Consider the following 25,891-nt stretch of genomic DNA (forward strand, 5'->3'; position numbering starts at 1 on the left):
AAATTAAAAAGAAAATGCCGATATATTTTTTGGGGGACACTTTATACAATTTCACAATTTAAACAAAATCTTTTATGTTGATGAAGGTAAACTGGTTGTCCTGGTTTGTTGAAGGATTGTTTTGTTGCCAGAGGAATTGTCTAAGGAGTAAGCTATGCAGCCGCTCTATGGATTTATGAGTTCATTCAGAGTGTTTTGTATGCACAGTGTGTTTGTATACAGTTTTAAGTGCTTTTTAGCAACTTAGCATCTCAGAAAGGAGTGAATGACATGGTTTAAATCATGCTATTAGAATGAAAGTTTGATGTGCCGTAAGCAATGGAAAATGTTCTACTAAAGTAAACCTATATTGTGCCTTTCAAATCTTTCTAATGACTGCCTTAGTGATATTTAGAATCTTGAATTTAGAATGCCTAAAGTGTTTCTGTGGCCACACATTGTAATATACCTTTCAGTAATATGTCTCACCAAAACAAATATATATATATATATATATATATATATATATATATATATATATATATATATATATATATATATATATAAAAAAAAATCTAAATGTTTTTGTGGAAGACAATATTGTCATGTGAAAACAAATGTCTTTGGTGCATTAAAATAATATTTTTAAATTAATAAGGTTAAAATTGTATCTAAAATGTATTTTTTTTATAGTATTTCTAAAGCAATTGTTTATAAACTTTTGTGGCTGGTAAGTAATATGACTTTTATTCATTGTCTTTGATCGCTGTAAGAAATGTTTAACATGACAACATGTTGAAATCATCAGAAGATAACCTTGACAAATGTTTTTTTTTTTTTTTGAGCGCATAAGACTAGTAGCTAATGATGTAACCCTGATCTGACTGTGGATCAGCATACCTGTTGCAAATAGATCCATATAACTGTAAAATCCTATAGCAATACATACTCCACCCATCTGGCCTTAGTATCAGTTTTTCTTCATTTTTTTTCCCACAGTGTAGAAACATCACATTGTGCATTTTCTATCATGCATACCATTTGAAACCATGTATTTGATTTATTTTTCAAGGTATTAGTTTATACTCATGCTGCACATTTATAAAAGCTTCTTGCACAAATGCATGCATGCACGCGCACCAGGTAGCATCTCTCTACTTCTTCCCATCAGCCTAATGAAGATGGATTTATCCAATCTATTCCCTGACACCAGAACCAGAGCAAGCCAACCCATCCCCTATGTGGTGTCATAGTCTTCTTTTCCTCCTCCGTTGCTCTTCTGTTCCTTGTCTCTGCATTTCCCTCTCCCCGATGGATCAGGCCGCCTGGTGCGCTTCCAGAGCAAAAAGCGAAAAGGGCAAGAAATTTGTCACTTTCCCCAACAAGACCCTCAACAGACAAAAGAACAATGGCATTAATCATCTGACATTTCAATATTGTATTACCCTATCCGGTGAAAATCAAGGGGGTCATTAAACTGGTAAAAGGAGATGGAGGTGCTGATCAATAGAACAAGCCTCGGACAGAACCTTCAGCATTACTGCCGTCTGCAGATTCACAGCTGATGTCAGTAAGTATGATAGGAGATGGCCTTAACTAATTACCTCTATGTGAAGGGCATGAAGTGGCGTTCACTTGATCAGCAGGCAATGACCACCTGAGGGGAGCCCCTTGTTTGTGGTGTCATCCGTGATGAGAGCCGCTAGTGTGAGGCTTTGTCTCTGTAATGCTGTAAAAACAAGAGCTGAACTCCATATGTCGAGTTCACAGAAATGCTTTTGACAAAGGGTAGAGTTTGAGAATGTGCCCTCCAAATGTTTTCAGGTTCTGTTTTTGGTACAGGGCATAGGGAAGGTTTTTCTTCAAGGATGAATTAGGAGTGACAGACGAATAGTGTGAGATACCTCGTCGTTTCTCTTTGCTTTCACAAGCCTCTCCTGGCTGTTCACCCGTGTCTTCATCATTCATCACGCTGCAATCGTGATGTGTCTGTTCAGTGTGTCGTTTAACTACCAAAACATGCCAATTTAGCCTGTTTGTGTGTCCATAGACATCTTCAAACGCTGTTTGGACATGGTCAATCATCGTGGAGTTTTAGCTTGCTGAGAGTTCAACAAAAAGAGTTTAGTTTTTGAATGAATTGGTTGTGGCTTTTTGTTAAAACAAACTCACAAGCTGTATCTTAAAAGGAAGACAACTCTCTCATTGTTGACTCACCCTCACCCTGTCCCAGATGTACTGTATATGACTTGCTTTCTTCAGATGAACATTACAATTTAAATTTTTTTTAAAATTTTTTTAGAATTATTCCATCTCTGTGAGTAAAGTGTATGGCACCTCCAAAGTTGGCTTTTCAAGAATCACACAAAGTGAAGACGACAGCGATCCATACAGGCCCAGTTGATGAATCAATGGCTACGTTTACATGCAAACAATTAATCCGTTTGTAATCGGATTGACAGCTCAATCGGACTGAAAAGCCTACATGTAAACACCTTAATTGATCCGACTGAGCTTGATAGGAATGAAATTTTGATCTGATTGAAGGGGTGGTTTATTCCTCTTCTAATACGATTGAGAGTGCATGTTAACACTCAGTCGGATTGATCCAAGAAACTAAAAGGACTGCACATGTGCAATGACGCAGAAATAGTGTAATGATTTATTACGCATGGAACAAGTGGCTCTTCCTTTTGTATAAAGTGGTATAAATACGTGTCCTGTCTTTATAAAACTCTCCTTTCACTCGGCAACTGTGAAGTGGAGCACGACAACCACAGGCAACCCATTGTGGGTGTGGGAAGGAGTTTATTTTTTGCATGATAAATGTGAGCAGCACGGCACAGAGGTTTATATATTTATCCATAAATGGATCAATATTAATTCTGCAGTTAAAAACAAATTAAGAAACATGTAGGAGAGTGGTTATTATGTGCTAACAGTGAGAAACTCTATATTTGTGCAGTGTACGAAAGAAAAAAAAAAAATTCTGATTTGAAGCTTTGTGACACATAAATGCGCACATCATTTTTATTAGAGTTCATGTAAACACTACAATCAGATTCATAAATTGGAATGAATTCAGTCCGATTGAACCAAAAAATGTGCATGTAAACGTAGCCAATTTCTTCTGAAGTGAAACAATAGGTGTGTGGGAGATAACACTAAGATTTTACCCTTTAAATAAACCATTGATTTTGGCCAACTAATACATGGGTTCATGAGCTGAACTTGCACTAGTTTCACAACACAGCTGAAGCTTCACAACATGCTGACGTTTGCGTCAGTGAATGCGTGTACTTAGGGCTAGGCAATATTATTCCAATTAAGCAATTGCATTCAGACAAATGACTGTGATATAAACTAGTTTGAAGCCAGATGAAACGGTCCTGACAAACAAGAGAAAACACTGTGCACAATGATACAATGGTATTGTGGCAGAAATGTGGGATGTATTCATATTGAATTTTATTATTATTAATGTAGACTTTTTTTTAAAGATGGATTAAAGGAGTAATGGAATGTATTATATAACTGAATATAATTATAGTATTTTTTTGTGATTAAGCTATAGCGCTTGTGCATTTAAATGCATTTTAAACTATGGTTTTTCATACAAATACCTAGACAATATATAGTAAAATCATTTACTTAATGTTATTAAGATGATATATTTGTTGTTTTAACTGTGGTTATCATGATCTAAATGTATACTGCTATGGAAGACCAATGGATAATTTGAATAAAACCATGTATTAAAATAATAATAATAATAATAATAATAATAATAATAATGCAGCCTGCACTGCAGGCTTTGCTGAAGATAGTCATCATCATAGTCAGGCAACACGATCTTGATTCATGATTTTAACTAAATAACTCATTAAAACATGCATGAGACGTTGAGATTTGCTATTAAGATATTTATTTTGTTTAAGAAAAAATGACTGGAAAATTGTTTGTCATGTGCTGAGCATAATGCATAGTTTGAAGCCACAATTAATGGTCTGGTTTCTACAGCTTTCCCTTAAGAGAAAAAAAAAATATTTCTTGGCCTGTGGCTCAGTGGAAGAGCATTGCGTTAGCAGCTCAAAAGGTTGTGGGTTTGATTCCCAGAGAACACGTTAGGTAAAAAATGTTAGCCTGTATGTACTGTAAGTTGCCTTGGATAAAGCATCTGCTAAATGCATAAATGTAAATGTATTTCCCATCCCTACTTGTTGGCCAGAAGTGGTGGTCATATAGATATATACGTTAAAGTGTTTGCATTTTTATTATTATTTTTAATTGTTTTGAAGCATCGGTTTTGGAAGTGCCCTTTAACTTGATGTGCAGATATATTCGTTTGTTGGAAGGATTTGATCTCAGAATAAAAATTTTGTTGGTTGATTTCTCTGAAAAGCTTTGGCTTTGTTTGTTTGAGCATCCTGATCTATTTTCCCTTTAGTAATGCTAGTGGCGTAAAAATGACTTTCCTTTTAATGTTAGCACTAATTGATGGCACTGGAGAGATGGATAAATCTAATAATGAACAAGTGCATAAAGGATTACATACAAAGGATATGAAAGGATTCCTTGAATTGTTTTTTTATGCAACATTTAGTGGGTTTTGCAAACGGATGTAATATTTAACAGGTTCAGTCTGAAACCATTATCGTGTGGCACTGCAGGTCTGTGAGGAATCATGACATTCTTTTTAATCATTGGTTTATAGAGACATCTTGATGCATAATTCATCCATTTATTTTCCTTTAAGATAGAGCAGAATGAGCAGAACTTCCCGTCAGTCGCTGGCGATTTGGCTCGTTCCAGTGCTTTTGGCAGGGAGATAGTTTTATAAATTTGACTGAACATCCTCCTGACTGTGCAATGGAGCCTTATAATGTAATGTGTAATATGAAAACTCATAATAAAGCTGAAATGTAGTTATAAAAAAGAAAACCTGTAATTTGAGACTCAGGGGAGGACCACTACCACAGCTGAGAGAGAGATGATTGGAGAACAGTCGGGCATCGGTTTAATTGAATTAAAACAACTTTGTTCCACAAAGTTCTGAGAAATTTTCCAGGGTGATGAGCTGTTGTTATTTTAAGGTCTCATCTTATCAGGAAACACATGCTGTAAAAAGAAAAGGATGTGAAGGAAGAATGGAAAAGAAAGAACTAAAGAAGAAAATTAAATAAGCTGGGGGAATGGTATGAAAGAATCAAAGCAGGAACACTCTAAATAAAATAAAATATATCAAGTTGCAAGCATTATTTCAATGAGTTCTGTTTAATTAATAGGAAAAGTTCTTCCAAAAACGTTAAAGATTCTGTAAACTTACTCATTGTCGGGCAGTTTTTCTTCCTCAGAACATATTTGGAAAAATATACAATTGGATCACTTGTGCACCAATGGATCCTCTGCAGATCCTCTGAATGGGTGCCGTCAGAACGAAAGTCCAAACAGCTGATAAAAACATCACAATAATCCACACCACTCCAGTCCATCAATTAATGTCTTGTGAAGTGAACAGCTTTGAGTTTGTAAGAAACAAATTCATAATTTAGATGTTTTTCAGTTCAAACCCTTGCAATAATCTAAAATATAAGTCCTCTGTCCACAATAATGCTTTCTCCAGTTGAAACGGTTATCTCGGCTGAATCAGGACAGAAATCTGCACAGATCAAGTGCTGTTTACATATAAGAACTGTCCAAAATGGTTCAATCAAATATGCTGGTAGATTGTAATTTGTGAGGGCAATAAGAGATGAAGTATTACAATTGTTTATTATTTTGGCTAGAACCTATATTTTTAAGTTAAAACACCTTAATGAAGGATTTGTTTCTTACAAGCTTCACAAGATGTTAATTGATTGGCTGGAGTTGTGTGGATTACTTGTGAATTACTGTGATGTTTTTAAGCAGCTGTTCGGACTCTCACTCCAGCGGCACCCATTCACTTCATTTTGGTGAAGGAAGGAGGAAACAAAGAAAGAAAATGAACTCGCTCCACAAATTAAAATCCTGTCATCTCTTCTCCAGAGAAGTTGTAAATGAATTGGATAGATGTGCATTGCCCGGGTGAATGAGGGTGGTGGGTGAGCAGGTGGGATTGATCTGCAGGGTCTCTGTGGGCAGCGGCAGACAGGAGGACGGCTTTTCTGACAACATACAGCTGTTACTCTTAATTACCTCCGATACGCGTGTGGGGTTAATTAATCCAGTTTGGGTGAAAAGACAGACATGAATTTCCTAACAAAGGATATTAGGTTAAACTGAATGTTTGCCTGTATTAGCCTTCGAATTTAGCATCTCGTTTAACTCTTGAGCTCTCAGCACCACAACAAAGCTAGATTGGACGGCTTGTTCATTTCCTTTTTCCTCACCTACGTTTATGTTATAAAAAAGCTTGCAATTTCGAGTCAAGCATATTCGGTTTCCAAATAAATGAGAACTTTTCTTTTTCAGCGCGAATTTGGTGAAACTGATAGCAATGTGGGACTTGCAATTGACCCAGAGTTGTCAGATACTGTATATATAGTGTATATATATATATATATATATATATATATATATATATATATATATATATATATATATATATATATATATATATATATATATATATATATATATATTCATAATACTAGCAGCAGAGTCGGTGTCTGTGTGTGTACCAGCTTTAATCACCTGTGCCTCATTGTGCACAGCATACACACCTTAGCTCATTATAATGATGGATCGAGCTAGAGGGGAAGCTCTTGGCTGCTCCAGATTTGTTCTCATTTAAAAGGTGTTTAATAGGGGAACACCTGTGGGGAACTGCTCTCGTTTTCTGACAGCAACCAAGACGCCTGGCAGATGCACAGGAGAAGGCATGCGTTTGACATTTTACTTTCTGTGTGTCCCAATATTTGTCTGAGGATTTTCAAATGGAGCGCGTACATGATTGTCATCAGTGCAGTGGCTCTCAATAAAAGTTCCTTCACAAAATCGAGTGGACACTGGGTTGCCTAAAATGACTGATAGACCTGATATAATGAGGCTGGATTTGGGTTCTGATCAGACAAATTAATTAGGAGACCTTTATTTTTATGTAAAAAAAAGAAAATGGGATTAGGTCTAGGCGATAAAACGATAATTATCGCAATATGCGCAATTGCAATATTTTCCTAAATAAAACAATACCAAGAGTTTGATAATTGTCCAATGTTTATGTGCCAAGAGTGGAACAAAATCAAGATTGAGCTATAGCATTTGTGCATCTACACTAAATGTATTTATACTACTGTTTTTCACATAAAGACCTAGAAACAACATTTTTTTTTTTTTTACTGTGGTGTTGAGGTGCTGTATCGGTGGTTGTTATCAGGATCTAAATGGATGACGGGCTACTATGGTAGACCAATGGTTAATTTCAATAAAACTCAGAATAATTACATTTCAGCATATAAAAACAAGGTTGTTATAGTTTTTACAGATGTTAGTTTTTTTGATAATCAACATAAGTTTACATCTGCATCTCAAGGTACTGAGTAAAATGTAATAATATTGCAGCCCACACTGCAAAGTGTGCTAAATCATGTATAAAACCTGTTTCATGATTTGAAACTACAGCACTTATTAGAACATGCAGATACCAAGATTTTAATTTTTTTTTATTAAGATATTTATTTTAAGGCAAAATAAGGTAAATAATTAAACATTGTGAAGTGTTCTGACTATAAAGAGTATAGTTTAAAATCACACTTAATGGTCTGCTTTCTACAACTGTCATTTAGAAACAAAAATCTGCCTTTAAACTTAAAAGAAATAAAGATTTTACATTTATCATGATACATTTTTTTTTAATCAACTGATATTAATTATCATTATCAATTATAACTGATATATATATATATAATTTTTAGTTCCAGCCCTAGATGGGATGCAACAAGATTGGGAACACATGGACTCTATTCAGTAAAAACAATTGTTCAATGCAAATACTACATCATCTTACCTTGTGCAGTTTTGCATAGTTAGAATATGCCTATTTATTTTACAATCAATGTTTAAAAGAGCTGTGAAAATGCTTTCCATATCATTTGTGTAAATGTAAAAGGCAATATGGTATTTTCACACAAATTAGTCTAATATGGCTATAACAAAGTATATACTGATTTACGGCTAAAACTTTCAACTTATGCATTTTCTTAGTCAACCTATGTTATTCTAATGTTTTTGTATGTTGCTGGCCCTATGAAATGTTTTCACTGACCACTGTGGTAAGTTTAAGCTAAATATTTTTTTTATTACATTTTTTTAGGGTCAGCTTTGTGTCCTAGGTGATGGGTTGAAGTGTCACAAGATGTGTCAGAATGTATCAATCACAAAACAAGCAGGTCAGTTTCAGTATTTTGCTTTTATTTTTTCTTCATTTTTTTAAAATGCTTTTTTGTTTTAAGAAACAAATTCTTGCAGATGTCAAATGAATTAACACTCACATCCTCACCCCTTTTAGATCGTGACCGTCACAGCCAAACCACGACAGCCGGCCAATCACAACCACCCCAGATTCTCAAAACGACACCCATTTCCTGTTAAGTGCATATGTAAATCAAAATGTTTTTTTTTTTAAATTATTAATAACGAAAGTGCACAGGTGGAGCAATACTTTCGTAAAAATAACATCCCTGCATTAATTCCTGTATATTTATTTCATTTTTGCAGGAAGTCTTGAGCTGGAATGAGAATCTGGAAAAGACACCAAAGGTAAGGATGAAGGGATTTGTTTCCATTCATTCTGTCGTTTGTAAACAGCTTATCCTTTTTCTTTTCTCATAACCCTACATCAACAGGTTTAACGAGGCCTTTTGTCGTACCGTCCGCGCTCCCCTCGCGTAAGACAAAAAGGTTAATCGATAAAATGATTCAAAATAAAGTTTAGTGATTGTGCTTTTAAAACCAAAGTCAAACATAGAACAACAAACACCGACAATGACAAAAGAATAACAGTGCATTATAAAAACAAAAACAAAAAACAAACAATAACTCAAAATGTGGCACTTTTCCTGGGGCAGTTTAAACACTAGGACAATTTACAACCAGGATGGCGGGCTATAAAAAAATTATACAAATTATATTAACTGGCGTAATTTAAAAATTATTCAAATAAACCAAGGAAGACAAATTGAATGTACCACGATGGATTATAAAAGACAGTTAGATATGTATACACGTGTATGTACATGTCAGCCAGTCCCTTTGTGCCTGGAGTTTCATTACAGTAACAGCTGACTGACAACCTTCTCCCCAGGGTGAACAAAGCCATAATCGTTTTCAGGAGCTAACGGACACGCCATATTGCATTGGAAACACAACAAAACTGCATTAGCCCCTCTCAAATGCACTTTTTAGTTTTTCTTCTTTAAAATGCACATTGAAAATGAAGGTAAATAAATGAAGAATGGTTGGTCAGTTTTCCAAACATGACTCTATGTCGGTAGTTTTCAGTAAAAGATACCGCCGAGATGGTCAGACTGCACTGAAGATGGTTGCCGAGGAACTTTAGACAGACGTATTTTTATCTTCAGCTCTCCACCATCTGAAAAGAAAAGACTGAAGCATTAAAGCGAACATACAATGAAACATATATTTTTTGCCTTTTTTATTTCTTAAACATGTATTTCAAGATTGTTGAAAATAATTTCCATTGTCGAATAATATATATAATTATTTGTCAATTCATTATAAAAGTAATTTTAATGCATTTATTATGCCTTATAATGCACTTTATAATGCATTGTACAATCTCATGAATTGTAACCACAGATAATACATTTAATTCAATGTTACAGTAAGCATTTTAAATTCAGTTATAATTACTTACGACAAGATATTTTGTATTACAATGCATTTTATGAATAACTATAATGCATAATACCCTATATACTAACCCTAACCCTTTATAACGCATTACACATAAATACTTTTAAGTGTTACCAAAATGTTTCCTTTTTTTTTTTTCTTGCTTAAACAGAAATGAGAAATGTTGCATTAGCAACTAACTGAAACGGCAATGAATTTCAATATTCACAATATTTACAACGATTCATCACACGATTTGCAAATTAACGGTGCTTTGATTTGCATCTTGTCCATTTACACAGTTTCGCAGTCACTATGTAAATGTGGTTGACCAAAGATTGCTATTGACCAATCAGAATCAAGTATTGCTTTCATTTTTCTAGGTATGTAAAAAGAAGTAAAAACACACCTCAAGCTCCTCCCCTCCTGTCTGGAAGGCTCCTATGGTGTTCAGCCCAAAATCTGCAGGGTTTCTGCGGGTCCCCGGAGCCCCTTCACCTCTCCGCCGTCCACCGGATCCTCGAGAGGACAGTGAACTGGAGGAGCTTGGGTCCCTTTCTCCACGAGGACTGTGGACGGCTGGGAAAGATGGGCGACTGTAAGGTAGGATGTCCTCTGAGCCGGAGAGACATGAAAATGAAAGGTAGGTAACTTGAGTATTATTTATCACAGTATTTAAGGTGAGAAAACAGGACTGTAGAGCAGTACCTGGCTGCTGGCGACTCTTATGGCTTGCACCCGCATCCTGTTTGTTGCTTTTCCCAGTTCTCTGACCCTTCTGTACATCCTGGCCCTCCCTCCGTTCTGAAGAGCTGGTCCGAGTGTCCGAGCCATCCCGGGGTCTGGGTCCGCCCGAACCCGTTCGCTTGTCCTTGCCATCAGCAGAACTGGATCTGGGCGGCATGGCCCCCCGTGGGCCCTCTGGGATGGTTTTAGCTGGGTGTGTTGGAGACTTCAGCATGGCTGGAGGAGGAATCGGAGGAGGCGGAAGATCTGTGAGCAAACAAAAATAAATTATTTTGTGTGAATGTTTGATATGTTGTGGGAGTGTACATTTTAGCTCGTCATCTACCTTATTTTTGCATAAGAGCAGGTGCAGCCATTTGTAACTTGAATGTGTGGAATCATGTGTTATATTTAGCTATACTGCTTGATATTATAAACTGATGTTCGTTATCATATTATTTGAACCCATATGCGTCTTTAGGGACTTTTTTTATTATCATTTTTTTTTTTTTTTTTTTGCTAGTTCTGGCTGTGTTGATGCAAACAGCCTAAATATAACCAGAAATGTGCTTTTATTGAAATTTTCCTTTAACAAATCTGGTAAAAAAAATAAATAAAAAAAAATAAATAAAGATTAAGTTAATTTATATTACAAATATAATGTACATATAAAAAAAAAACTTAAAATAAGGACTACAAAGATTATATGTTCTTATTAAAATCTAAAAAAAAAACGACGTTTAAAAAAAACAACGTTTAGGCGCAATGCCATTTTAGCAAAAAAAAAAAAAATCATGCATTCTTAGGTTAGGCTTCAAAAATAGATTTTTTTTTAAATGGTAAAATTTTCCACCTGATGGCACCGCTTTCCTCCGGTAATTATGATCATGCACAAAAATAATAATGCATAAAAATGGATTTAAAAAGTTGCATTCCTGAAAATTAAGCAATTTTTGGTAGCTATGTTGGTAAAAAAAAAATGTTAGTAAAAGCAGTCAAAAATATATTTTTATGATCACATTTTGACAGACCTCTATGTAGCACATATGTTAATGTATTATAATAATAAATGCATTGGTTTGTAGTGCAGTTACTGCACCTAGTTATTGTTTTAGTTATTTAGTGGCTAATTAATCAGACGGCTCGCACATTTAATGAAAATAGCTTCCTTCTGCATTGCAAAATAAGGTGGATATTCACACATGCTAGTGTCCTTCAGAACCAGACATTCAGCTAATTGACACCAGAACTCATTTGTCTGGCATCCGGAAGGTGCCGTGGAAACACAGCTGTGCTGTTGCGTTGCAACCCTCTAAACAGCTGCACGCTGGAGCTCTTTCCCACCGCGGCGCCGCTAGTCAGTCGAGAAACTGTGAATGACGGTTCATCACTGTCACTGGATGTCTCCATGCTTCACATGCCAGTTATTCAGTGTTGTTTAACATTCCCGTTCTTGTTATAATAGCATCGGCTAAAAGAGACATCCGAGCTCTGTGCGTGACGAATTTCGTAAACTTGTGCCAGAAATGCTGAAACCTTATTCAATTACACATCAACATGCATATGAAATGACATCCAAATAGGCTCCAGTCAGAAATATACATGTTACGTAAATATTGCGTCACTAAGACTCTTTGTTGACAAGTTTAAAAAGTGCTCAAATGGTGCTTGGGTGCTGCGTCAACATTTTTACCCATTCAAGGTCAAAGCACAGCCGACGTCTTCACCGAGTGCATGCCTCGTTTTGTCGGGGAGAGCTTAGTGCTCCATCACCGCTCTGACACTCAGCAAAATACGAGAAGGGTCAGTGGACGTGGATGGTTTTTATAAGCTCTGTGTCTTGCAGTAGTCAGGCAGCGAATCGATGCCAGGGTGAGAGAGACGGGGCGCATTTCACAGGAGCAGAAGAGAGCTGTTAGATTTACGAGAAGGGAGGACGAGTGAGGGAGGGCTCTCTGCTTTATACAACAGCTAGCTCTGCTGTCCTCATTTGCGCGAGTACTTCCTGCGTTGCTGTGAAATTACCAGTAGGGTAAAACACAGCCTTTCTTGCTTAGATGTGATGTCAATGATTGATGTTTAGAATCAGAATCAGAATGAGCTTTATTGCCAGGTATGTTAACACATACGAGGAATTTGTTTTCGTGACAGAAGTTTTAGAGCCTTTTTTTTCACTCAAAAATTTGGTGTCAGTAAGATTATTATTATTATTAAATATTTTTTTATTATAGTTATGATGCTAAAAATTTGTAACATTTTGAAATATATGAAAATAGTTATAAATTGTGGTATTTAACAATATTGCTGTTTTTACTGTATTTTTTATTTTAAAAAGTACCGTATTTTTCAGACTATAAGTCGCACCTGAGTATAAATGGTAAATGGACTGCATTTATATAGCGCTTTCAACAGACCACATGGCCATCCAAAGCGCTTTACAATTTGCCTCACATTCACCCATTTACACACTCATTCATACACCAACTGCAGTGTCGGCCATTCAAGGCGCCATCCAGATTGTCGGGAGCAGCTGGGGTTAGGTGTCTTGTTCAAGGACACCTCGACACTTGGTCAGGTGGAGCCGGGGATCGAACCACCAACCTTCCGGTTTGTAGACAACCTACATGAACCACTGAGCCACTGCCGCCCCCAAAGTCACATCAGTCCAAAAATACATCATGACGAGGAAAAAAACTAAGTCGCAATGGACTAGAAGTCGCATTTATTTAGAACCAAGAACCAAGAGAAAACATTTCCGTCTACAGCTGCGAGAGGGCGCTATATGTTTTCAGTGTAGACTACAGGAGCACTGAGCAGCATAGAGCGCCCTCTGACTATAAGTGCGACTTATAGTCTGGAAAATACGGTATATATAAAAATAAAAAACGAAGCCATGGGTGATCATATACAAAAAAAAAAAAAGAAAAAAAAAAATCCATCCCAGAACTTTTGAACAGTGGGATGTCTTTTCAAATGCATTAATTTTTAATTATGATTTCTTATAAAATATTTTGAATGATTTTAAATGTAAATGTAAATTGTAATTTTGGTATAATTTTAACATTTAGTTTTTTTCATAAATTTTTATCAATTAATTTACTTTTAGTTTTTTTAGAAATATTTTTATTTTATTTTAATCTATAAAACATATATTTTCAATTGCTTAACATACTCTAATCAAACAAAGACATCAAACCCATTTTTATAGCTTAATTCTAAAGTGTCATTTTGCCTGGCTGCAGTGAAAAGAAACCAAATTCTTTTCAACCAACCACTGTTGCCAAGTCCGATTTCCCCCCAGAATTGGGCTACATTTACACTGTTGCCACAGGGTGTTTTTTAGTCTGTGGGTTAAAGCAATCTCCAGGCATGGAAATGCATTCAACCTGAATATATTATTCAGTTTCTTTTCAGCCACTTTACAAATTTTCTCTTATCTGCTTCAAAACATTTGATAACCAAAGACATCCTTTAGCATTCCTGCAGACAACTTTTCTTGAAATCTGGAAACATACTTCTAATAGAAACTTGCAGAGGAAACTAAGACAAAGGGCAGATGAACGTCTGGAAAAGACTGGCTCTTTCCTCTCCAGACAGAAGTGGAGACAGATGAAAGGTTAACAGAGGCCTTCTGGAGAGGAGTTGGAGGAGGACGAGATAATAAGCCTGGTGTCACCCAAAGCACTGAGCAAACAAGAGCAAAATTAACAGAGGCGGGGGGAGTACGTGTTTGACGCCTGCTATTTGGGGGGTTGGTAGGCAATATGTATATCAGATCTAGTTTTGAGTGTGTTTATGTGAAATGCATTCAAACCACAACCACCTCCTCTCCTTTTCCATGTGAAACATATTTAACCCTCCCACACAGCGTAACTCAACCAAGGCCTATCAAATCACACATTCAACAGAAACTCTTCAGCGGCCAACAGCACACAGAGACGAGAGAGAGAGATACTGGAGAAGATTGGAAGAGGGGGAGGACGAGATTAAAGTGAAGGACAGATGAGAGGGGCTCGTTGATCTGATAGAGCCAACCAAGGCCTGTGTGTGACTGATATTAAATCTCAGTGTCAACACACAAGGACAACTTGACTCAATGAAGAGACGCAGCAGATGAGAACGTGTGCACAAATACATGCTCGTACAGAAAGTTTGGACGTGTAATGTTTGTGGAACTGCAACAAACGTGAGCTTTCTGAAGGCTTCAGTGAAGCTTTGGCACCTGCTGCAGTTTCATTAGAGACTGCCCTCTCCATCTCCTCTCGCTCTTTATGATCCTGCTCCATATATGTACAGATCAAATGTTTGAAAAAAAAAAAAAGGCAATTAAATGTAAATAAATTCTAACATTCAATTAAATAATAATTAAAAAAACTAGTAGGATGTTACCAAAATATTGTAATTTATATTAAAAAAATTATAATATTTGTAACAATATAAACATTTAAAATGTTACCAAAAATAGTATAATGTTTATCATAAAATTAATATTTTAATACATTTTATTAATAGTAAATTATACAATTTTTTTTTCTTTATTAAAAAAAAATTCATTATCTATATAATTAACTTTTACATAAATTGTTTTTACATTTATGAATTATATATTTTCTATTTTTATCATTAAAAAGGATTATGAATTTGTAATGTATATTATAACATGCTTGGTAGCATTAAAACATTTTTTGGGTGTATTGATATAAATTTTAATATTTTGCAGAATATATATATATATATATATATATATATATTAGGGGTGTAACGATACGCGTATTCGTATTGAACCGTTCGGTACGACGCTTTCGGTTCGGTACGCGGTACGCATTATGTATACCGAACGGTTCGTTGGAGTAATTAATTATATTTGAAAAAAAAAAAAAAAGAGAGAGAGAGAAATATAATGATATGCGTTCAACAAGGTAGCCCAATAACCCAAACAACGTAACAGGCAACGCCCCTGACACTCCCGAAGAAGAAAAAAACACCATCTTATATGTTTATGTTAGGCTACTCAGCAGGCGCTCGCTCACTCAGTACGCGCTGAAGGCTCGTTGCAAAATGGCCAATGCGTTTAACAGACTAGAAAAAGAAGATCCTCCAGTAACCAACAGGTCTGGTGTTTGGGTGCACTTTGGATTCCCTTTAAGCTATAATGGTGATGGCAAGAGAGTGGTGGATAAAAAAAACAACGGTATGTCGCATCTGCAACATGACAGGGTACACCAGCGGGAATAAAAAAAAAAAAAAAAAAAACACCAGCGGGAATATCTGGGATATATGCGTCAGTACTATCTGGGAAAAGACGAAAAAAAGGAGAAACATGCACGCAGCAAACTATCCCTGCAGCATTTAGAAACTATAGCTTACAGGGAATCCAACCCAAACACCAGACCTGTTGGTTATTTTAGGATCTTATATTTCTGGTCTGTTAAAGGCATTCGACATTTTGCAACGAGCCTTCAGCGCGTGCTGAGTGAGCGAGCGCCTTAGGGGCCGTTCACATATCGTGCCTAAAAACGCATGGAAAACGCTAAGCGCGTCTTTCTCCTCCTTTCCAAAGCGCTTGGGCAGAAGCGCTCATGAGGCGTCTGTCTTTGCTAAGCAACAATGACGTGCTCTCTCCATGAGACGCGGAAATTTCAGCGAAGGATAAATGGATTTGCAGCTCTAAAAATCGCTTGCAGTAGCTCTGCTACTAAATTTATTTCAAAATTGCAATCCATATACAACTATGATCAGCTGATCCTTCATCTTGGCTGAGCTCTCAACGTTGTTACGGGAAAGGATGAAGCTGATTGGTTAGTTCTTGTCACATGACCCGCGGTGCGCTTGCGGCATTCTGAAAAGTTGAGATGTTTTTACATTTTGCTGTATCTAAAACGTATCGAACCGAACCGAACCGAACCGAACCGTGACATCAGTGTATCGTATCGAACCGAACCGTGAATTTTGTGAACCGTTACACCCCTAATATATATATATATATATATATATATATATATATGAAACAAACAAGGTCACTAAGCATTTAGTATTGATGATGTCGTCCCTAATGACCGTGTACAGAAAGCAGAATTGAGTGTGGACGTACCCTCTGTGAAGACCTCTCGGCGCTGGTAGCCTGTCTGAGCAGCTGGATGTTGTTTTTGTCTCTTTAGAGGCCTCCTCTGACCCGGGGCTGTGCTAACGTTACTGTCTGTGGACACTGGGCTGCCTGGACGGTGTCCCGCTGGGAAGTTTGGGTATTTCCGTGCTGCTGGCAAATTAGAGGAGTTTGCTTAGTTCAGCTCTATTAATTAAAGGCTGCAGAATTAAACACAAATTAATTCAGCCACTGTAGGATGAATAACGTTACAGTTAGTGTCACCATTTAAAACCATTATCATTTAATCTCATGAGCAAATATTAGGAACTTTTGGTGAGACACTTCCATATCTTCCATAATGTCCAAGTGAAACGGAATATTCAGTGGAAAATAATGTAGGCTGGGATTGAGTTTGTCCATTAAAATGGATTCGAGGTAGATTTATATTGTTAGGCCTGTTTTAATTACATTAACATCGGGAACATTTATTAAGGAAGCATATACACGTTTCAGTACCTCCAGACACTGGTAGCTGATGGTGGCCTTTCCCAGGATGCTTTGCCACTCGTAAACCAGCATATTCTGCTGCAGCTGCTACAGCCTGGGCGAAATCAGCATCGGTAAAGAAAGATCCGTCTGATGAGCTGACGGCGCTGGAGCGACCCGACGAGGCGTTGTCCTCCTCTGAAGCCGAGCCCCAGCCGTTGATCATAGACCCGGTGACGGAGCTCTCCAGGTCACAGGTGCTGGAGGCCGGGGTCTGTTCCAGGCCCCGCAGGAGAGCCCTCTGCTGGGGCAAGTGTTGCTGGTGAGGGTGGTTGTGGAGCTGGTGGACTCGAGCCACCTCCGCATCCGTCTCGTCACCCTCTTCCTCGTCCTCTTCTTCCTCCAGACCGTCTGTGTCAAGACCCAGGGGGCTGGATATGTAGCCGTACGTGTGTGGAGGGGAGAAGGGCCGTGGTGGAGGAGGTGGGCTCACCAAGAGTCGCCTAATGAAGGACGACAGACGTCAAATACAACAAACTGGAAATGGTTTAAATGAAAAGCATTGTCTAGCTGTTGCAGCTGGCATACCTGCGCTCGTGTAGGTCAGGGTTCTCCTGCAGCATTGGCTGCATCTCCTCTTGAGGGGACGGGGTGAGGGTCGCGGTGGACTGGTGACTGTAGGACACAGCGGCAGGTGAGGAAGCAGCTCCCCGTACGGGCGGTGTTGGTCCACGCTCCAGCTCCACCTCTTCCTCCTCCTCTTCTAGTTCGTCAGGTTGCAGATACATACGAGACGGAGGCAAAGGGCACTGCAGATCTGTGTCATAACTGAACAGAGAACCAAAGAACACATGATCTCTCTGAAAAACTTAAATCACAGACATTTTTAAACACATCTTGCAATCTCACTTACGTATTTTGTGTAATCTTTTTAGGATTTAATATTTACTAAAGACTTGATGTGTACTAAAGATGCTGTACAAACTGTCTGACACATGTCTTTAATATAACAGTGATTATATTTGTTATTTTAAAATATCTCTGTAATTTAAATTGTAATTTACTTTAGCTGTTTTCATATTTTGTTGATTTATTAATAATTGTAATAATATTACTTTATTTTTAAATTGATATAGTTTATTTTATTAAAGTATAAACATTACAATATTGTTTATAATTGTTTTTTCATATTATCTTGTATTATTTTAATTTGTATTATAGTAATATTTTATTGATGTATTAATACTAATTAATAATGACATATTAATAATGACAATTAAATAATTTTATGTTTAAATTAATTTTATTTTTACTTTAAAGTATGTATGTGTGCGTGTGTATATATATATATTTTTATATATATATATATATATATATATATATATATATATATAAAACATTTGAAAGTAATATAAATTCATAATATAATATGCTATATGTAAATAATATTATTACAATGGTAAAAACCTAGGTAATACATAAACTATGAATAAACTTCCTAATAGATATACATTTATAAACATGCATAGCTTAAGTGGAAACCTGTGTGTTGATCTTACCTGTCGTCCATCATGAGGGTGTATTCCTGACACGGTGCTAGATTAACCGGAGGAGAAGGCAATAGTTCGGTCCAATTCATTGTGTTCTGTTTGGCCTGTTTAGTTGTTCGCCCACCTTTTTTCTGTCCTTGACTTCCTGTAAAGTAGAAAAATAAAAAATGCCCATTCAGTGTGATACAAACAGAGCTATAACAACTCCTAGCCCACAATGCCATCTGAACTCATGAATTAATTTGATTGCAAACTAAAATGTTTTAATAAGCTCTTGTTCATTTTGTTTTCTGTTGGTTTGTTTGCTGAGCTTGAGGCATTTGTGAAACAAATGGCACTTTTACACTCAGGAGAAGCAACATTAATGACACCCACACCATAATTTATGCGATGTAAAATGCTTATGTGCATTATCTCTCTATTTGTAATTAACGTTGCACTCTCCATCAAAAAAAAAAAAGTCTAATTTTTCAAAACTAACACTCTTCATTGCCCAGAGGAGAGGTAGAGAGAGCATTAAAAAGAGAAACATTGAATGGCCAATTAACAAAAAGGAATTAAAATTCAGAGCCAATGAGCTGTGAGGACCCTCTCTTTAATTACCTGAACTTCAAATACAATATAAAAATAGATTAGATGCATTATGCCGGCAGCCTTGCATACGCCGCAGAATGGGCCTCATTTATCTTTGTCCTGCAACAAACACCGGCTTTCTGACAACATTATCCCCCTTTCTTTGAGTCGGATGGATGAACGCTGGAGTAATTAATGACTGTGTGTAAATCACAAAAAGGGAGGGGGATATCCTCCGAATCAGAAACATCCCGGGAAAATGCGGCAGACCTTAGAAATCTGCAGGGAACATGGTTTTAACTAAAGGACTGAGAGAGATAGCTGATGCCATTTAAGAAATGCGCTCCTGAACCTCAGAAATCGTGAGGAAGAATCGCCTCCTTTTGTTCGGACGTAAATGTTTCTCTTTGTTCCCTGAGGTTCTCAACAATGAGTGAGCGATTTGTAAATGTCCTGTTTTGCATATGATTTACTGCCTCTTGAGTGATGAAAAGGCTCAGAAACAATGGAAATGAAAATTGAATAATTGCAGGCTAACCATCTAGTAGGTGATGTCTGTAGGTTTGTGAGACAACTTGGTTTGTTGGATGGATGGATGGATGGATGGATGGATGGATGGACATATGTTGGATGGATGGATGGATGGACATATGTTGGATGGATGGATGGATGGACATATGTTGGGTGGATGGATGGACATATGTTGGATGGATGGATGGATGGATGGACATATGTTGGATGGATGGATGGACATATGTTGGATGGATGTATAGATGGACATATGTTGGATGGATAGATAGATAGACAGACAGACAGATAGATGGATGGATGGACATGGATGGATGGATGGATGGATGGATAGATGGACATATGTTGGATGGATAGATAGACAGACAGACAGATAGATAGATGGATGGATGGATAGATGGACATATGTTGGATGGATGGATGGACATATTTGAGATGGATGGACATATAATAATAATAATAATAATATATTTATTTTGTATAGCGCCTTTAAAAGTAGCTTTCTCAAAGCACTTTACATACAAGCATAACTCCAAATGAATAAACACAATGTAAGTACAAGAAAATAAACGCATAAAATCAAGTTCATGTAAAAGCAATCCTAAAATAAAATGTTTTAATATGTTAATATGTTGGATGGATGGATGGACATATTTTGGATGGATGGATGGACATATGTTGGAGGCATGGATGGATAGATGGACATATGTTGGATGGATAGATAGACAGACAGACAGATGGATGGATGGACATATGTTGGATAGATAGACAGACAGACAGAAAGATTGGATGGACATATGTTAGAGGGATAGACAGATGGATGGATGGACATATGTTGGAGGGATAGACAGATAGATGGATGGATGGATGGATATCTTACCAGAGGTGCTGCTCCCCCTGTCGGAGCTGCTGTAGGTTCCTCCTGTGAGGACGTCCTGGGTCTGGTTATAGGGGATGGTGCCTGAGATGGGCCCCTCGACTCGATAGTGGTCTAAGAGGTTGCAGTCAAGAGATTTTGAGTTTTAGTTTTTATTATACATATGGGTGAGGCATTATATACCAGTACTTCACATACCACAGTAAATGAAAAAAAGTTTTATTTTGAACTAGACGAATAAAAGTTTGCATACGCCTTACAGTCGACATTCAAGCGGAAAAATTTTACAAATGGGTTTCAGTCATAAGCTGTTATGACTTGTTGGTGACTGGTTTCAATTGTCTACAAAGTATGAAATATCACACCCACACTCAGTTAGATTCATGCAAGTCGAGTCGAAAAGCAAACACAATGACCTTTTTAGTGACACAATATGAAGCAGCAGATAATGGATAGCTTTGAGCTTGAGTTACATTCCCCCTTATTTGTACAGTAATCTAAGATCTCTGGCTTCACACTGTTCTGAGACATCTGATGTTGTGCTTTACCTTCATCCCCATTCAAACAGTAAAACAACAGCTATAAATATGGATTAAGTTTACTAGCAGAGCAAAGAGTTGAATTACACAAACACAATATGAGCAACCGTGACGGGAGGCTATTAAGATTCAAAATCATGTAATGCTTTTATTATGGTCTGAATAGGAGGAGACAATAGAGCAACAAGACAAGAAGAGCAGCAATTTGATGATGCACTTTCATAGTAAACCGAGAAGAACATGGCAAGCGTTTCTCTGAAGAGCCTGATCTAGTGTTTAAAACGGAATTCACCAAAAACGTTTTGTGGACCGCAAATAAATCTACAAAACTCACCCTTATTCAGTTTGTTCTGTTCCATGACGTTATACTGCAGTGGTGTGTTGATGTCTGGCTGTTTTTGAGGTGTTCCCTGGCTGCTCTTCCAGCTCTGCTTCTCGTTAAGGTCGGCACTTCCTCCGCTGCTGCTGTTCACGCTGTTGTTGGCCAGGCTGGACTGGATGAGCTGGGTGGTGGCGTAGGGCGTAGGCTGACCGCCGGGTCCCACGAAACGGCCGTCCTTCAGGTTGGGGCTGTTGAAGGTCTTCATCTCATTGATCTTGTTGGAGAGGTCCACGTCGCTGTAAAGGCCCGTGTCGGGAGCCAGTAGGTTGGTGGCCTTGTTGTCCATCTGGTTGCTGTAGTTGGCGATGCAGTCAGCTGAACGATAGAAGAGGAGTAAGTAACCATTGTGAGGAGTAAGTAACCGTGTGTTTAGGATCTAAGGATAAACCTGGATTCTGATATATTGGAGGTTTTGATGTACTGATAAGACTGAGGTGCTTTTAAAATAAGGGAACATTTACAGAGAGAAGTCACTTGGTTGGTTTAAGTATATGCTAATTAGCTTTATACCAACGAGAACGATGTTTTCAGACAGAAAGATAGATCATGTGGAATCCCTGCCACTCCGATCCTCCTCCTCCTCTACAGCCTCTCCCTCGACTACGACACAAGCCAAGCGTGTCACTTTGAGTTTCCCGAGCAGCCGCGAGAAAGGCATCCCAGCTCATCAAGCAGGATGTTCCAACACGTCCGAATCAAAAGACTCCTTAACGAGGAACGCTGTAAAAGACCATCCTCTGACAGATCCAATTTTCCCCGGCTCATAAAATATTCAAATCCTCCCCGGGATCTGAGCGAGAAGCTTGGCGCGTAAATACCGCGGCCTGCCATTGGACGGATTTCAAGCGTGGCTCATGTTTCCATAAGAAGGAACGACTCTGCACTTCAAAGGTTGATGTGTCAATGATAAAAGATCCTATAGAATGAAACAAACTAAGACGTCTTTTCAGAGAAGCCCTGTGGGTACTGATCCGGTTAATATCCTGGAGATTTTTTAGTATTTGGCACACCAGGCAAGCGGGTGTCAAGCATTTAAAACGTCATGCTGTGAGAATCACTCAACATTTATCCTTCATTCCAGTTTTGATGAAGGCGACAGGGATAAAATCTAGTGTTAGTGAAAACACACTCCCAATAAATCAAATGCAAAGTGAAGCTTTTGGGTTAAAAAGCCCCATCTACAGTTTCTATGGAAAGTCTGAACAAACACAAAGCCTATTCTTCAGTCTACCCATGAATATGGTAGCTAATTTTTTTAATTCAATAGAAATACATTTCCTAAAAGGATTGGGTGCATTTAAGGGTTCCGCTATGAATGAAATACTCCTAGCAAACGGCTTAGTTGCAGCAGCTGATATCTGAGAACAAATAAGCTCTTGTAGTGACATTTAACTATCATTAAATGAACCAACAGTGACACCGCTGTCCAAACTAAGAGTTGCTTGTGAAATCTGGGTGACTGTGTATATTAACACCACTTTGTCACTTTCAGTGTGTGTCTCTTTGGACTAGCGAGTCAACCTGGTGTTCTATTGTTTGTGAAGAAACTTGCTGACTCCTGAAATGAAGCCACCTGGAGGTGCTCCATAACTCCTTCTCTTTCCTCGCCCCCTTTGTTTTCTCTCTCTCAGGTCTTTTTTGACCTCTGTAACGGCTCCTGGTTTCCAGAATAAGCGAACACTTATGAGAAACTGCATTAAAAGGTTCTAACGGCAGTATGGAAATGAGACGCCGATTGGATTAGCTGGACTACAGCCTGCGACCACTTTTATTTTCCCTAAAACAGCCCAAACTTCAACAAGATTTATGAAAACGTCATTGCACAAACAATTTTGTATAAGGTTAATGTTAAACGCTTTAAATCAAATTAAACGAGTCACTAAGTCAAAGTTACCATAATAATAAAAATAAAAAAAACTCTTAACGTCATTACTTCTGGAAGAGTTTTTCCTCATTTGTCGCTTTGAATAAACTGCTAACTGAGGACACTTTCTAACTGAGTAAATGGAAAAAATGTGAAATCATCTCTACTTATATTTGTAATTTGGTCTCTTTACACATCATCTTCCATGCATTTTAAACTGAAATGCTACGTTTGGAAATCTGAGATCAGATAACAAGGGTTTTCTTACTTGTGAATTTGAATATAGCGCAGCATTATGCCTTTGTAGACTACTACACTACTACACACACTCGCTCACACACACACACACTCACCTGGGCGGCTGTAGGTGGCCAGGTTGCTGTCACTGTTTCCGTTGCTGCCGGTGCAGCAGTTGATGGTGCAGTCATTGTGATTGGAGCAGCTGTTCGGCCATGTGTCCGCGAGCCAGGGCTGGGTAGCTGGTTCACCCATATTCAACAAACCTGGCCTGGAAAACACAGACACAGTGTGATTCATTACTAACTTGGAAATGGTAAATGCACACGTATGATCATGATCAGTTGTGTTGAGTACTGTTTCTGTTTTATCTTAGAACGGTTATTGCCATGAATAAGGACATCTACTCTCTCAGGGCATTAGGCTGTATCTGTGCTAAATGGATTGAGTCTGCTTGACTCGCTCATGGCTGATGACACTGTTTCCCCGAGGCCTTGTAACTGCTAGATCTTCTTGTGGCTTACCCAGGCGCTGGAGAACATTGCTGCTCCAGCCTGGGAAAGAAAAACACGAATGAACCGAGTCATCACCAAAGGAAGAGCTGGGAGCTCTCAGCGCATGCCAGGGTGTCACAGTCAATCAACCTGATCTCAAGAGCTGGAGAGGCTCTGGATAGACGCATATATGAATTCTCTAGGTGCCCTTAGTAACTATTTCTATCAAATCTGGCAGGTAAAGTTATTTATTTTAAAACACTGATTTCTGTTAGGTCGTTAGCTTTCATGATAAAACAAGGAAATAAAGGAGGGAATATTTTTTTCAAGGTCGATTATCAAAGACACATTAAAAAAAGAACATCAAAGAAAAAGTTTTGAGCAATGATTCTTCAACATGATGCTTCAAAGTAAACATGGCTTCCTTTTCTCTTAGTTCGCTCCGTATCCCTGCAACATGGTATCTCTCTCTCTTTTATTTTTCTAACAGAGTCTTTAGCTTCAAAAGGCTTAAACCTTTCCTTTAGGCAAGGGCGAAGACCTGCTCGATTAAAAGCTGGACTCCAAAAGACAACATAAAGGGAAAGACACACACAAAGTATCGTCTGCAGCTATTCAAATGAGGACAAAGATGACACGTGCACATGTGCACCAACATGCACACATGATCCAGTGTAAACAGTTGAATGAATCGGTTGGAAATTATTGCATTAGCAGGGTAGAAGCGTAGGGCTTTTGTCTCATCTGTGTTCTGCAGGGTTACATCTCAATGCACAACCTCCAAAAGTGTCTTTGCAAAGACAAAAATGCCCCCTAGTGACAATAAAATGCAATCACACTACTGTACACACCCTGCACATGGACATTGATGGCTTGTTTCACAAAAAGTGGATTTCTTTTAAACATCTCACCTTCCAGCACTGCTGACGGCTTCTCCTCCTCTCTGATATGCCACTGGAGATAACCGAAATTACAATTAGTGAAGACAAATAACATGGAAAACGTAATGAAAGAAATATCTTGCTGTTAAGGGCAAAAAACATTATCCTATGTTCCACCGAAGAAAACAAATATGAAAACATGTAGGTGAATAAAAGATGGCAGATTTTTTTTTTAGGGCGAATAATTTCTTTAACCGGCTAATCTAAGCATGATTTGTTGGCCTTGTATTTTTTTTATCAAAACCAGTGAACGTGTGGAAATAAAGCTTGTTGGTTGCATTTGCTACTAAAAACCAGCCTTCTCTTTCTCAATCCTTCCCGCCCCTCTCATCCTCCCATAACCAGGTGAGTCAACAGCGCTTACAGAAAGATTGCATGAGATGAGAAATAATGAAAGGGTCTAAGTGTCTTTCTCTGGTATGTAAAAGTCATCCAAGTTCAGTCCTCACGCTAGCTGGCGGCTCTCTTTGTCTAATTGGCCACGAGACTTGTGATGTCACAGCTTCCGAAGCGTTAGGGTGGGCGCTGGCGCTTTGATCAACCGCTCTGCCAGTTCTAACAGCCCTCTTTAGTCAAGCACTCTTCTCTTTAAGCATTTCCTCCCTCTCTGTCTTTTATTTCGTACTTCTTTTAATGCTGAAGTTCTCTTTGATTATCCATGTAAACTCTGGGGATCTTTTCTTGTGGAGAGATGTATTTTTAAAGAGAGGCTGTGTCTCCCACACTTCATCTGTGCTATATTTGCTGTGCAGAACGAACGTGACTGAAGGGAGTGTGTTGAGGGACACTTCATTAC

At 37.9% G+C, this 25,891-nt stretch overlaps 1 protein-coding gene across 2 annotated transcripts in view; it reads right to left on the bottom strand.

Moving 5' to 3' along the window:
- Positions 1–8,349: 8,349 nt before the first annotated feature.
- The window catches only part of LOC128029012 (roundabout homolog 1), a 236,621-nt gene continuing 219,079 nt past the window's right edge, over positions 8,350–25,891 (bottom strand). Inside the window, exons 21-31 of one of the 2 annotated variants that reach the window (XM_052616455.1) lie at positions 25,066–25,108; positions 23,777–23,931; positions 21,512–21,874; positions 20,642–20,752; positions 18,670–18,805; positions 17,699–17,938; positions 17,141–17,613; positions 16,631–16,795; positions 10,522–10,806; positions 10,223–10,428; positions 8,350–9,550 (exon numbers count right to left, since the gene is read on the bottom strand). In XM_052616455.1, coding sequence (XP_052472415.1) covers positions 9,536–9,550; positions 10,223–10,428; positions 10,522–10,806; positions 16,631–16,795; positions 17,141–17,613; positions 17,699–17,938; positions 18,670–18,805; positions 20,642–20,752; positions 21,512–21,874; positions 23,777–23,931; positions 25,066–25,108 — 2,192 coding nt within the window. In that variant the 3' untranslated portion in view covers positions 8,350–9,535. The remainder of the gene's footprint in view (positions 9,551–10,222; positions 10,429–10,521; positions 10,807–16,630; positions 16,796–17,140; positions 17,614–17,698; positions 17,939–18,669; positions 18,806–20,641; positions 20,753–21,511; positions 21,875–23,776; positions 23,932–25,065; positions 25,109–25,891) is intronic. The other variant, XM_052616456.1, reaches the window with a different exon arrangement.

The sequence above is a fragment of the Carassius gibelio genome, chromosome A15 (assembly GCF_023724105.1).
Source record: "Carassius gibelio isolate Cgi1373 ecotype wild population from Czech Republic chromosome A15, carGib1.2-hapl.c, whole genome shotgun sequence".
Classification (NCBI taxonomy): Eukaryota; Metazoa; Chordata; class Actinopteri; order Cypriniformes; family Cyprinidae; genus Carassius; species Carassius gibelio.